At 47.0% G+C, this 13,340-nt stretch overlaps 2 protein-coding genes across 2 annotated transcripts in view; both read right to left on the reverse strand.

The window, feature by feature from the left end:
* Positions 1-13,340, reverse strand: part of LOC116957256 (uncharacterized) — a 631,244-nt gene that overhangs the window by 80,198 nt on the left and 537,706 nt on the right. The window lies entirely within an intron of this gene.
* LOC142906879 (uncharacterized) lies at positions 5,223-9,726 on the reverse strand. Its single transcript, XM_076055599.1, has 2 exons — positions 9,662-9,726; positions 5,223-6,670 (listed from the first exon to the last, which is right to left on the reverse strand). The coding sequence occupies exon 2, from the start codon at positions 6,640-6,642 to the stop codon at positions 5,818-5,820; it is 825 nt and encodes a 274-aa protein (XP_075911714.1). The 5' UTR covers positions 6,643-6,670; positions 9,662-9,726; the 3' UTR covers positions 5,223-5,817.

Raw genomic sequence — 13,340 nt, forward strand, 5'->3', positions numbered from 1 at the left:
GTAGTTGAATACGGTTGGAAAGATGCTGATAGAGACACACACAGAGACTGACAAGAGAAAGGTGGACAGACACAGACAAGAGGAAGACAGAAAGAAAGATACAGAGATGACAGAGACACAGTCAGCGAGAGAGACACAGAGGGGAACAGAGACACAGATGGACAGAGAGATGTTGAATCGAACAAACTTAACTCGCTCCATTGAAAGAGATTCCTCAATCTTTGCCCATCCCCGGAAGTCGTTCCAGTTTCTATTTATTTCATTGTATGTGGTGTGTACGTGTAAGCAATGTGGGATATCAATGTAGACAGATATGAACAAGATCAGCAGACAAGACGTCTTTCATACTCTTTGGTTCTTTGAGTGAAGTCACGCAGGTAGAAAAAATAAAATAAATCACGACGCTTCTATCGCAACACAAGCGGTCGTCCTCAGGCGAAAACATCCAGACATTGTCGCGGCAGAAGTCACGTGAGCTACGGCACGTGGCAAAGATAAGGTGACCCCCCCCCCACACCCGTGGCTCGCCCTGCTCAGCTGAGCATTGTTTTAATGTGGTGGGCTCACGCGAAATAGATTTCTGGAAGACGAAGGTACTTTCAAAACCCACTGGCTAAACTCTTTTATATAAGTGTTGTGTCCTTAACTAACCACACGTAGACGTCTGGTTGAGGCAACGCGTTTATTATAACTCTTTTGAACTCGGCTCTACACACTACTGTACCACGAAGGTGTACGGCCCCTTCCACTTGATAGCCTACGCGAGTGACAGCCTCCCTTCTATCGCAGCCTGCACACTCCGGGCTCTGCTACCCACGGGTCCCTTAGCCCGGCGTTAAGGAAAGACTGGACGACCCGTCCCAGCCAGGGTACGGGAGATCACCTCTGGTCCGCTACAACCCGGCTCTGGCTAGAGCTCGGGGAGGGTCCCAGGGTGTCCGAGCCACCGCGGTCCGCTACAACCCGGCACTAACAAGAGCCTCGGTTGAGGGTCCCCGGGTGCTGGTCCAGTCTTCAGGTCTTCGGATGTCTTCAGGCTTGAGTTGGTGAACACTGCCCGGCCCGTCCAGAGGGCCGGGCTTTTAACCCCAGGTCGGCGTTTCCACTCCCCTCTTGACCCCCCCCCTCCCAAAACCTTCTGGAAGTTCTTATCTTAATGGGCCTTAGGGACGGGTGGAGGGTCAGGGGTGTTAGTCTCCGGTCACGGGCGGGGGGGGGGTGCAGGGGTTTACTTTGGTCGACCCCAATGCACCTCGCTCTCTCGCTCTCTCGGCTGCCCCCTGTTGACCCATGAACGTGGTGGCAGGTCAGCTTACAGCGTCTTGTTATGGCGCTTACGCACAACTTCGTGACTAACGCTGCACGTTCCGTCGTTTTCATGCAGGGGGCGCTGCAAACCTACGCGCCCCCTGCATGAACGACGGAGGTGCAGGGACAGACGTTCAACCGCGTTGGAATCGATCTGCAGACGGTGGTCTTCTCGCACGGCCAGCTCTGTGTCGCCTCATCTCGATCCCGCGATCCCAACCAGGTGAAAGTCCGCATCGAACCGAACCCCCGGCAAGGCCATCTACTTAACGACGAGAGAAAATTCATACCAAATGTCGTTTTCAAATAAATCTTCCAGGTGTAAGATGATATAAGCTTTTAATGAATAAATACAATTATCGAATTCAAAACATAATCAAATTAAAACTGTTTCATTTTAAAACTTCAAAACGGAGCATCGGGAGCTTTTTACCTACGTGACTTTAACCGCTTTCACACTCACTTCTGCTGCTGTATCTTCTCCGAATTCTAAACAGATTCTGCTTAAGGCCAGCCTATCTTTAATCTCAGAGAGGATAAGGCTACTCCGATTTGAACTCGATACTTTAGACTGGACTCTCCTACAAGCTCATTTAATGTTAACACAAAAAAATGTCACCGTCTGATTGGAATCACGTAGACAACATGACTGCTTCTGCGGAGTCACTGTCAGTCAAATGTAAAGCTAACCTGATTTCTAAATTCAACCACCTATCAAAGAAGAACCCATTCGTCATTAATCAGAGTAGCACCCCGATTTCAGACAATCTGAAAACAGTACTGGCTAGGGGACTAAATTTTGCTGTCACCCCAAAACACATACCAGTAGATGATATCATCTCTCAGGTCGATGTAGCCCTCAAAGGCGTAGGACACATCCAAGCAGACGTTGCGAGAGCTGAAATAGCCACTATTCTTAAGAATGCTAAGAAACCTATTAGTAACATCAGCTAAAATGAACGCTCTGAACTCGCGAATTTAAAAAACAGAAGAAGTGATATAGTCATCCTCTCAGCCGATAAAGGCAACGCTACTGTTATTATGGATAAAGATTCATACAACAACAAAATCCAGAATCTGCTCAACGATGGAAGTTACTCAAAAATAAAAAATGACCCTAGCAATAGCCTAGCGATAAAAACCAACAAGATCATCACAAGTTCGACCTCCCTAATCGACCCAACTAAACGTCCCTCCCTAAAACCTTCTGCTGCAAGACCTCCTAGATTCTATGGTCTTCCCAAGATTCGTAAAAAAGGCACCCCACTACGACCCATCGTATCCACGATCAACTCCCCTATCTATAGACTAGCCTGTTTTCTGTCAGATACCTTGCTGCCTTTCACTGGCAAGACCGCCTCAGCAGTACTTAACTCAGCCCAATTGGTCTCTATGGTCAAATACGTTGTACTGTCCCCTGACGATATCCTTGTCAGCTTCGATGTGGTCTCTTTGTTCACCAAGGTCCCAGTACCTGATACCATTGAAATAATTGAAAATTTGGTCCAACATGGACTAGATCCCGACACACCTGCACTGGTTAGGCACTGCCTCAACAATACCTACTTTACTTGGAATGGCTCCTTCTACAAACAAAATGAGGGTACCCCCATCGGATCCCCCTTGTCACCAGTGATAGCCAATATTTTCATGGAGAAATTTTAATCAGACGCCATCCAGACTTCCACCCTCAGACCTTCCCTGTGGAAGAGATCTGTGGATGACACTTTCGTCATTTGGCCACATGGCCTCCCAGCTCTGAACCTTTTCCTACACCACATCAATTCCAGACATCCCGCCATCAAATTCATCATGGAAGTGGAGAAAGATGGCAAGCTACCATTCTTAGATGTTCTATTTGAGAGGAGACCTGATAGCTCATTGGGGCATTCTGTCTACAGGAAACCCACCCACACAGATTCCTACTTGAAACCTGATTCCCACCACCACCCAGCCCAAAATAATTCTCTTCAAAACTTTATACCATAGGGCTCATTTCATTTCGGACCAACACCACCTGACCAGTGAATTAAAACATGTACACCTGGCCCTCAAAAGGAATGGTTACTCTGACCGTACCATCCGCCAAGCTGTTTCTCCCTCCATACAGAAACAACCACTTGATACTCCGGTCAAAACCATCACACTACCATATATAGCAGGCGTTACTAAAAAGATTTCCAAAATTCTAAACAAACACAAGATCCAGGTCCGGTTCAATACAGTACACAAAATTCGTGATCTGATCCCATCCGTGAAGGATGTCATTCCTGACTTACAGTACCCCGGGGTTTATAAATTGAGTTGTACCTGCGGTGATTGCTATATCGGGGAGACAAAGCGACATGTCTCTGACCGAATTCGCGAGCACAAATCAGATTTGAAACACGGCAAAACAAATTCTTCTGCCGTGGCTGATCACTGTTACAACGCTGTGGGTGATCACGATATAATTTTCTCCAATACCAAGGTTCTTTGCAAACCCACGGGTTTTTTTTATCAGAGATTTGTTCACGAGGCAATTCAGATCTACAAACACAGACACAATTTCAACCGAGAAGATGTTTCAAATTAAGCAACCATTGGAAAGATGTTCTAAATCGAACTAAACATTAAACTAATTTTAATGGTACAGTATATTTTTCAAGCAGTGGTACCCCAAACTTTCGCAGCTCTTATAAATTCCCTTTTCACCCCATCAATAGGTAAACTCACCCCCCCCCCCCCCCCCCGCGCCAAACGGCAAGTCCACCGGCACGTACACCATGTCTTTTCTAAAATCGGCCAATCAAATGCTAATTTTTATGCTAATTTATTTGTCAGGACACCTTGTTTGCTCGCACACAGCTTAAAGGTCCGCGGTCTGAGAGTGGTTGTGTTTCGCTCCAGCGCTGTCCTCGAGACAGCCTGGTCCCTTCGCCTGATGAAGGCCGCTTGTGTTGTGGCCGAAACGTCGTGATTTTTGTTATTTTATTTTTTACCTACGTGACTTTACCCAATAGAACCAAAGAGTATGGATCCTTGCAGTCACGAAAGCGTTCAATCTAGTATTGGGAGCTTGCGTGGAGGCCTCATTCGTGTGCAATTTTTTTCGTGACTTTCCTGGCCCCAGGCTGTAAATGGTTGAGGGGCACCGCAGGCGGTCAGGCTTGCTTCAACCCCTGGTTGTGAACATCCAGACGTTAATCAGCAAGGACCATTTCTTGTCCTAGTTCACCAACATATAAGACGTCATGCAAAATTCTAATGAGTGTTGTTGTGGAGAATGTATCTACTAGATGTGCTCTGCCTTGTAACCGAATACAAATCTGTACCAAAAATGAATTTCAAATGTTCACTTAAAATTACTTCCTTGCTATGAAGCAGATCAGCAGACACGACATCTTTCATTTATCGATCTCTCCATGAAACAAAGGAATGTTTTACACAAACTAAAACTAGCACAGCCTTCTGGGAGTGCATCATTGATTCAGTGCAAGCCACCTGTGGACTCTTATTGGTGCAAAACATCTCAAAAGCAGCCGGGCTGCTTCAACCGATAGTTTCGAACATCCAGACGTTAATCAGCAAGGAGCATTTCTAGACCTAGTAAGACAAAATCTACTTCAACACGTAATGCAAAATTATAATTCGTGTTGAAGAGAATGTATCTCCTCTACGTGTAACTGATTAATGATCCGAGTGTGCTCCCTATTTCAAAGACAATGAATTGCTCCAGAGGCAGACGCTTCCTGAAAACACAAAAATACCCTTTGACTTGTATCACAAGAACAATGAGCCTCACCTGAGTTATGTGTACAGGTTACTTCCAAAACACACACTTTGTCCTAACATCACTTAATCAATGTTTGACCCTTAGACAAAATATTACATGTACGCACACAATCAGACAAGTATTAATTCAAATGATTGAGTCATTTTAACAAAATTTTATTACTGCACTGAAATATACTGTATCAGGTTACATCATATTAACAAGAAGATATTTAAAAAAAATACGCACCGTCTGCTTAACAGTGTATGTACAACATACTATTGTGTCATTAAAAACGAGTAGGCCATTGCATGCTGGCATCTGGGTCAAAATTGATCAAATTCTAAACATTACCTACAAACTCCACAACCAAGATGCCACATCAATAATCGCCCCCTACTGACAGGCTCTTGTCCACATGCAGGCCGGTGCAGGGCCACCACCTTGTGCCACACAGGGGCAGCTGCTACTTGGGGGTGCTCTTCCAGTGTTTGAGACGAGATACGATACAAAACTCCGAATTGCCAGAGGCGATTAAGCAAGCACCATCTAAATGCAATTATGATAACATACTCAACGCTTGGGAGTTTATTGGTTCTCGCTCCTGGTTAGAGATCTACCCAACCCACAGGTCCACAAAGACTGGCCGCTCTTACCCTGCAGGTTGAACCTAGGAATTGAGTGTTCAACTTCACATTCTTGTCATTAAAGGCCTGTGACAAAGGTCCATTTATTGGAGCAAAATCTTCTCAAGCTTACACATCTACCGGGACTCCATTTGACTTTGTATTGTCTCGGAGGAAGTCCACCCACACCTCCACTTCCACAAACTGCTGGGAGTTGCCTCGCTCTGCCTCACAGTCAGAATTCTCCTCCTGCTTCACGTTGCCTCCATCGATGTGAAGGTCCGATTTTGGAGTTGAAACTTCATCTTCACATTTGACTTTCACTTCTTCGCTCTTCACCATCACTTCTTCACGTTTCACCTTCACCTCTTCATATTTCACCTCGATACCTTTAAAAGTGTCCAAGCTGGGATTTTCTTCCGGTTGTTTCATGAGGGATGGACTCATTGCGGAACTTTGACTTTCACAAGCTGATTTCAGACTCCATCCCTTGTGGATCTTCTGATGCTTGTGCGTTCTCTGGTGTTTTTGAAGATTTGATGACTGTGCAAACGCCTTCCCACACACACTGCACTTGAAGGGTTTCTCTCCCGTGTGTGTTCTCTGGTGTGTTACAAGAGTAGATGAATCTGAAAACACCTTCCCACACACACTGCACTTGAAGGGTTTATCTCCCGTGTGTATTCTCTGGTGTGTTACAAGAGTAGATGACTGCGAAAATGCCTTCCCGCACACACTGCACTTGAAGGGTTTCTCTCCCGTGTGTGTTCTCTGGTGTTTTTGAAGAGTAGAGAACTGTGCAAACGACATCCCACACACACTGCACTTGAAGGGTTTCTCTCCCGTGTGAGTTCTCTGGTGCAAGTTCAAATGGTCAGTACGATCCGTGCTGTATGCACACCGGTCGCATTGATGCCTTTTTGCACAGAGCTGCACCGAGTGCCTTTGCTCCATCAGACAAATTCTGCAAAGGAAGCGACAGCTGCAGAGAGAAAAAAAGAATATCCCCACCATCTACACGTCAATATCGAGGCACAGAGGAATGCATATATACAGTCAAACATGACTTACATGTCTATACTTATTCATTTCTTCATGTTATAGTGAAAAAGTGCCCCAAATTCATCACATGGGCTGTTATGGCACACAATTAGAAGGCAAATGTTCATAAACATGCCTGGAAGCCCTAATATCTTCAAAATGAATGTAAACCCAAAACTCCGAGCACACAATTTCGGCTGTCTGGCTTCAAAAGGAATATTTATGAAAGCTTAATTCAGCTGACATAGCAAAGGGTGTTGAAAATAATACTATTTGTGTTATGCAAAAATGCATAAATTAATGTTCAATCGCAACTTCGAGGTGTGAAGTCAGGCACAGATGTCCTTGAATGCTGTGATGAACAGTTCCGACTTCAGCTGCACGTGTGCTGTGATAACTTCCTGACTACATTCTTACAAAGATTGCAGAGGAAAACAAAAATAAACTGTTCCGTGCTCAATAGAGTTAATAGACTTTACTGCAAATACAATCTTGACCCTGTCACACACTCAGAGGTGGAGCCAGGATTTTTAGGTAGGGGGGGCAACCCCGTTCAGCAATGAAAAATTATAGTTGTTAGTAAGGAGTTGTTAGTAAGGAGTTGTTAGTAAGGAGTGTTAGTAAGTAAGGAGTTGTTAGTTAGGAGTTGTTAGTAAGTAGTTCTAAGTAAGGAGTTGTTAGTAAGGAGTTGTTAGTAATTATGGAGTTGTTAGTAAGTATGGAGTTGTTAGTAAGTAAGGAGTTGTTAGTAAGTAAGGACTTGTCCTATGCTTTTTATTCGACGCGTGTGATAGGCATCGCGCTCGCTGAAGGTGTTTGCCATCAGGGAAGTCGTGTACTGTATACGCAACTGCGCACAATTCTGTGAGTCGCTTGTAACTGCTTTGCCATTAATTATTGCCAATTATGGAATCGGACTCTTGTCCTCTCATAGCGTCCCTGGCACGTAATAATATGCCACACGGTGGCAGTGGGGGGGGGGGGTCGCAAAATGCTGATTTATCTATATTTATAAAAGGGAAATTTGTCAATTTGTGTCTGTTTGAAATGTTCAGCATACTTCCCGACATGCAACAAACTTGAAATTTGGCATGTGGGTAGCTTCCAGACTGGACACAATGCACAAAGTATTAAAATAGCCGTCATATCTGAGAAGTCACCCTATGCGTCAGCGTTACGCAGTGTGCCTGCTGACGTCACGCATCCCTCCCCCAACACTCCGCGAAGGCCGTGTTTTAATCCAAGACAAAAATCAAAGTCCCGGGTGAAGCCGGGTAGGAAAGCTAGTCTATATATAAAAGGGAAACTTGTGGACGTGTGTGTGTGTCTGTGCGAAATGTTTAGCATACTTCTCAACATGCTACACACTTGAAATTTGGCATGTGGGTAGGTTCCATACTGTACACAATGAAACAAGATAAAAATATACTTTTGTATTTTGTATGACCATGAAGTTTGTGGCGTCAACCCACAACACACCTGAGTTAAGCGCTCTGCAATGCTCACCACTACCATATGGCTCTTCGCGTGCCGTACTTCTAGAGCTGTTCACAGCGTGCTGGGAGATTTTAGGCGGCGCTTTGCTCCTGGCCGATGAAGTCATTGGTTTCTCGGAGTTTCAATACACATCCGTGCGAAGAACGGGTACAACGGCTATCTTAAATATAAAGCAGAAATTACATCTGTTTGTTTGTGTGTAGCAGCAAAACTCTCCAACGCTGAGCTCTGGCGTCATGAAATTTGCACAGCTTATGTTGTCTGGAATTTCTAAGTGAACGTGACTATTTTCAGCTTGCCACGTCATTCCCTTCCCGAGTTGCCAAAGTCGATATTACGTGTAAGTGGGTTAAGGCCAAATTTCCTTCAGCGAAAAACATCCGATTTAGTTAAATTGATTTTTGTCAGCTTTTTTCTATCTTGCAAGCATCAATTTTTTTCAGGGTTTTTCAGTGAAATAAGGGAAAATGAAATTAATCCAAGACAATAATCCAAGTCCCGGGTGAAGCCGGGTAGGGAAGCTAGTTACTAATAAACCCCTAATTTCGATCGGATCGTTGGGGGGGCACGTGCCACCCTACCCCCACTGGCTCCACCACTGTCATGCACTGGCATGGTTCACAGGTGGTGGTGTGTCCAGACCCAAGCCTGGCCACCTTCACATGCTCAGCATTAATGCTTCCTCACTGCAACAAGTAATGTACTGAGGATCAATCAACACAGCCGAGGCTGCGTCTCCCTCTCTCTCCCTGTGGTCGCGTTGATTTCCTTCCCGATCCCCCGGTTTCCCCTCCACATGTATAGAGTGAACACCGCCACGCGTCCAGAGTGAACACCGCCACGCATCCAGAGTGAACACCGCCACGTGTATAGAGTGAACACAGCCACGTGTCTAGAGTGAACACCGCCACACGTCTAGAGTGAACACCGCCATGCGTCTAGAGTGAACACCGCCACGCGTCTAGAGTGAACATCGCCACGCGTCTAGAGTGAACACCGCCACGCGTCTAGAGTGAACACCGCCACGCGTCCAGAGTGAACACCGCCACGCGTCTAGAGTGAACACCGCCACGCGTCCAGAGTGAACACCGCCACCCGTCTAGAGTGAAGACCGCCACGCGTCTAGAGTGAACACCGCCACCCGTCTAGAGTGAACACCACCACGCGTCCAGAGTGAACACCGCCACGCGTCTAGAGTGAACACCACCACGCGTCCAGAGTGAACACCGCCACCCGTCTAGAGTGAACACCACCACGCGTCCAGAGTGAACACCGCCACGCGTCTAGAGTGAACACCGCCACCCGTCTAGAGTGAACACCACCACGCGTACAGAGTGAACACCGCCACGTGTCTAGAGTGAACACCACCACGCGTCAAGAGTGAACACAGCCACGTGTCTAGAGTGAACACCGCCACGCTGTTGACGAGCCTCACCTTGTGTTGTGGGCAGGTTGCGTCTGAAAACAAAAGCGGTACAGCAGCTCAAGCGGGCTTGGCCTGGTAAAAAAGAACGAAATAAAAACTGCGTGAATATTTAAAAGTAAAACAAAGTGACAAAGTGGCGAGCCCCGTGAAGACAAATTAAACTTAAGCGAGAGAATTGAAGCAAACGCGATCAGGCGAGGGCAGGAGGCAAGGCCCCGCGTGCCTAGGCTAGGCCCCGTGCTGTAAAGTTCAAACCTGGACATCGCTTCCATGCTCGCTGCTACTCAATTTACATCCCTACGAGAGAGAGCGAGGCTCTACCTCGGTAAACAAAAACAACCACCACCACAACCACCACAACAACCACCACAACAACAACCACAACAACAACCACAACAACAACCACAACAACCACCACCACAACCGCGATGAGAATTTCTCACCTCGAATTTCAGTGCACGGGCGGAGCAGCAGCTTCCAGTTATCTCGTGACGTCACGCGGCAGCAGGAGGTGACATGACGTCACTTGTGGGGAACGCTAACAATAGGCGGCTCCGTACGTGACATAATTTAGGTGAATAAATTATGTTAATCTTACCAGCCCATATGTGGAGGGATGGGGGTGGGTGCTGAACCCGTCGCGACAGCTTTCACGAAATAATTATGTTAATGAGCCGCCAGTCACTGGGCGTGGCCTTGCCCAAGTATGGATTCTACTTGAACAGAAAACGGCAGCGACCCAGGCAGAGGTGACGTCACACTCAAGGGCGCCTTGGACCGGGTGGGATGAATACCTTCGTGACATGACGTCACTAGCGAGGTACACCTCCCCCTGGCGTTTCACGCCGATGAGGTAATGCTGAGTGGTGACGTCACAGAGCGGGGTTGGAGTTTAAGTTGATTTAGATTCATTTTCCCTTGCTCCCTCCCTTGATCAGAGACCCCTTGGGTGTGTGAGCTCAGCAACAACTGTGTGTGTGTGTGTACACTGTGTGTGTGTGTACACTGTGTGTGTGTACACACTGTGGGGGGCCCAGTCATCTAAGTCAGTCGACCAATGGCATTTATTCATTAATTTATTATTTTCCAAATTTGTTTTTCTATTTACCAAGAATACAGTAGCACATTCTCTATTTATTGCAGAGATTCAAGGTTCAACACCGACAGACAGACCTGGCTACCCCAGTAACATTCACCAAAATATGCACAGTCTGCTTAACGGCGGCTATAAAACATAGCGTTGTGTCATTCACAACGCGCAGGTCATTGCATATTTGTGTCACGGTCAAAATTGGGGTAATTCCAAACATTATCCAGAAACTACACAACGGAGATGACGCTCCAATGATCGCCCCCTACCGACAGACTCATGTCCACGTGCAGGCCGGTGCAGGGCCACCTTGTGCCACACAGGGGCAGCTGCCACTTGGGGGGGGGGGGTCCTTCGATTGTTTGAGATTAGATTCGATACGAAACACTGAGTTGCTGAGGCAATTAGACAAGCGACTTATGAGTGCAAATATGATGTTGATAACGTAGTTAATGCTTGGGAGCTTCATTGTCTCTCGCTCCTGCTGACAGATGTACCCAGCCCACAGCTCCACAGATACCAGCCGCTCCTCCTGTGCAGGTTCAGCTACGTACAGTGCAAAAGAAGTTCCAGATACACACAGAGACTCACACAGAGACCAACAGATTAGCATGGTTCGCTACGTATGGTGCGAAATAAGTTCAACGTACACACAGAGACTCGGAGCAAGTTTGAGTCGCATGCAGTCGTGGGCCATGAAAGTTGAATTGGCACATGTTGCTACTGACAGTAGTTGAATACGGTTGGAAAGACACTGATAGAGACACACACAGAGACTGACAAGAGAAAGGTGGACAGACACAGACAAGAGGAAGACAGAAAGAAAGATACAGAGATGACAGAGACACAGTCAGCGAGAGAGAGACACAGAGGGGAACAGAGACACAGATGGACAGAGAGATGTTGAATCGAACAAACTTAACTCGCTCCATTGAAAGAGATTCCTCAATCTTTGGCCATCCCCGGAAGTCGTTCCAGTTTCTATTTATTTCATTGTATGTGGTGTGTACGTGTAAGCAATGTGGGATATCAATGTAGACAGATATGAACAAGATCAGCAGACAAAACGTCTTTCATACTCTTTGGTTCTTTGAGTGAAGTCACGCAGGTAGAAAAAATAAAATAAATCACGACGTTTCTATCGCAACACGAGCGGTCGTCCTCAGGCGAAAACATCCAGACATTGTCGCGGCAGAAGTCACGTGAGCTACGGCACGTGGCTACGGCACGTGGCAAAGATAAGGTGACCCCCCACCCCCGTGGCTCGCCCTGCTCAGCTGAGCATTGTTTTAATGCGGTGGGCTCACACGAAATAAATTTCTCTAAAACGAAGGTACTTTGAAAACGCACTGGCTATACTTTTATATAAGTGTTGTGTCCTTAACTAACCACACGGAGACGTCTGGTTGAGGCAACGCGTTTATTATAACTCTTTTGAACTCTGCTCTACACACTACTGTACCACGAAGGAGTACGGCCCCTTCCACTTGATAGCCTATGCGAGTGACAGCCTCCCTTCTATCGCAGCCTGCACACTCCGGGCTCTGCTACACACGGGTCCCTTAGCCCGGCGTTAAGGGAAGACTGGACGACCCGTCCCAGCCAGGGTACGGGAGCTCACCTCTGGTCCGCTACAACCCGGCTCTAACAAGAGCCTCGGTTGAGGGTCCCTGGGTGCTGGTCCAGTCTTCAGGTCTTCGGATGTCTTCAGGCTTGAGTTGGTGAACACTGCCCGGCCGGTCCAGGTTGGGGTCACCCCTCCCCGCTCCCAAAACCTTCTGGAAGGTCTTATCTTAAGGGGCCTTAGAGACGGGTGGGGGGTCAGGGATGTTATTCTCCGGTTACGGGGGGGGGGGCGGGGGTTTACTTTGGTCGACCCGTACACACCTCACTCTCTCTCTCTCTCGGCTGCCCCCTGTTGACCCGTGAACGTGGTGGCAGGTCAGCTTACAGCGCCTTGTTGTGGCGCTTACGCACAACTTCGTGACTAACGCTGCACGTTCCGTCGTATTCATGCAGGGGGCGCTGCAGACCTACGCATCCCCTGCATGAACGACGGAGGCGCAGGGACAGACGTTCGATCGCAATGGAATCAATTTGCGGACGGCGGTCTTCTCGCACGGCCAGCTCTGTGTCGCCTCATCTCGATCCCGCGATCCCAACCAGGTGAAAGTTCGCATCGAACCAAACCACCGGCAAAGCCATCTACTTAATGACGCGAGAAAATTCACACGAAATATCGTTTTCAATTAATAAGCTTTTAATGAAGAAATACAATTAACTAATTCAAAATAATACAATTCAAAGTAGTTTCATTTTAAAACTTCAAAACGGAGCATCGGGAGCTTGCGTGGAGGCGTCGTTCGTGTGCAATTTTTTTCGTGACTTTCCTGGCCCCAGGTCGTAAATGGTTGTGAGGGGCACCGCAGGCGATCTGGCTTGCTTCAAGCCATGGTTGTGAACATCCAGACGTTAATCAGCAAGGACCATTTCTTGTCCTAATTCGAGAAAATCTACATCAACACGTAATACAAAATTATAATTCGTGTTGTAGAGAATGTATCTCCTCTACGTGTAACTTTTGAGTGGTATGCCTTG

Source organism: Petromyzon marinus, chromosome 71 (assembly GCF_048934315.1).
Source record: "Petromyzon marinus isolate PM22_M1 ecotype Great Lakes invasive population chromosome 71, UKy_Petmar_22M1.pri1.0, whole genome shotgun sequence".
Lineage (NCBI taxonomy): Eukaryota > Metazoa > Chordata > Hyperoartia > Petromyzontiformes > Petromyzontidae > Petromyzon > Petromyzon marinus.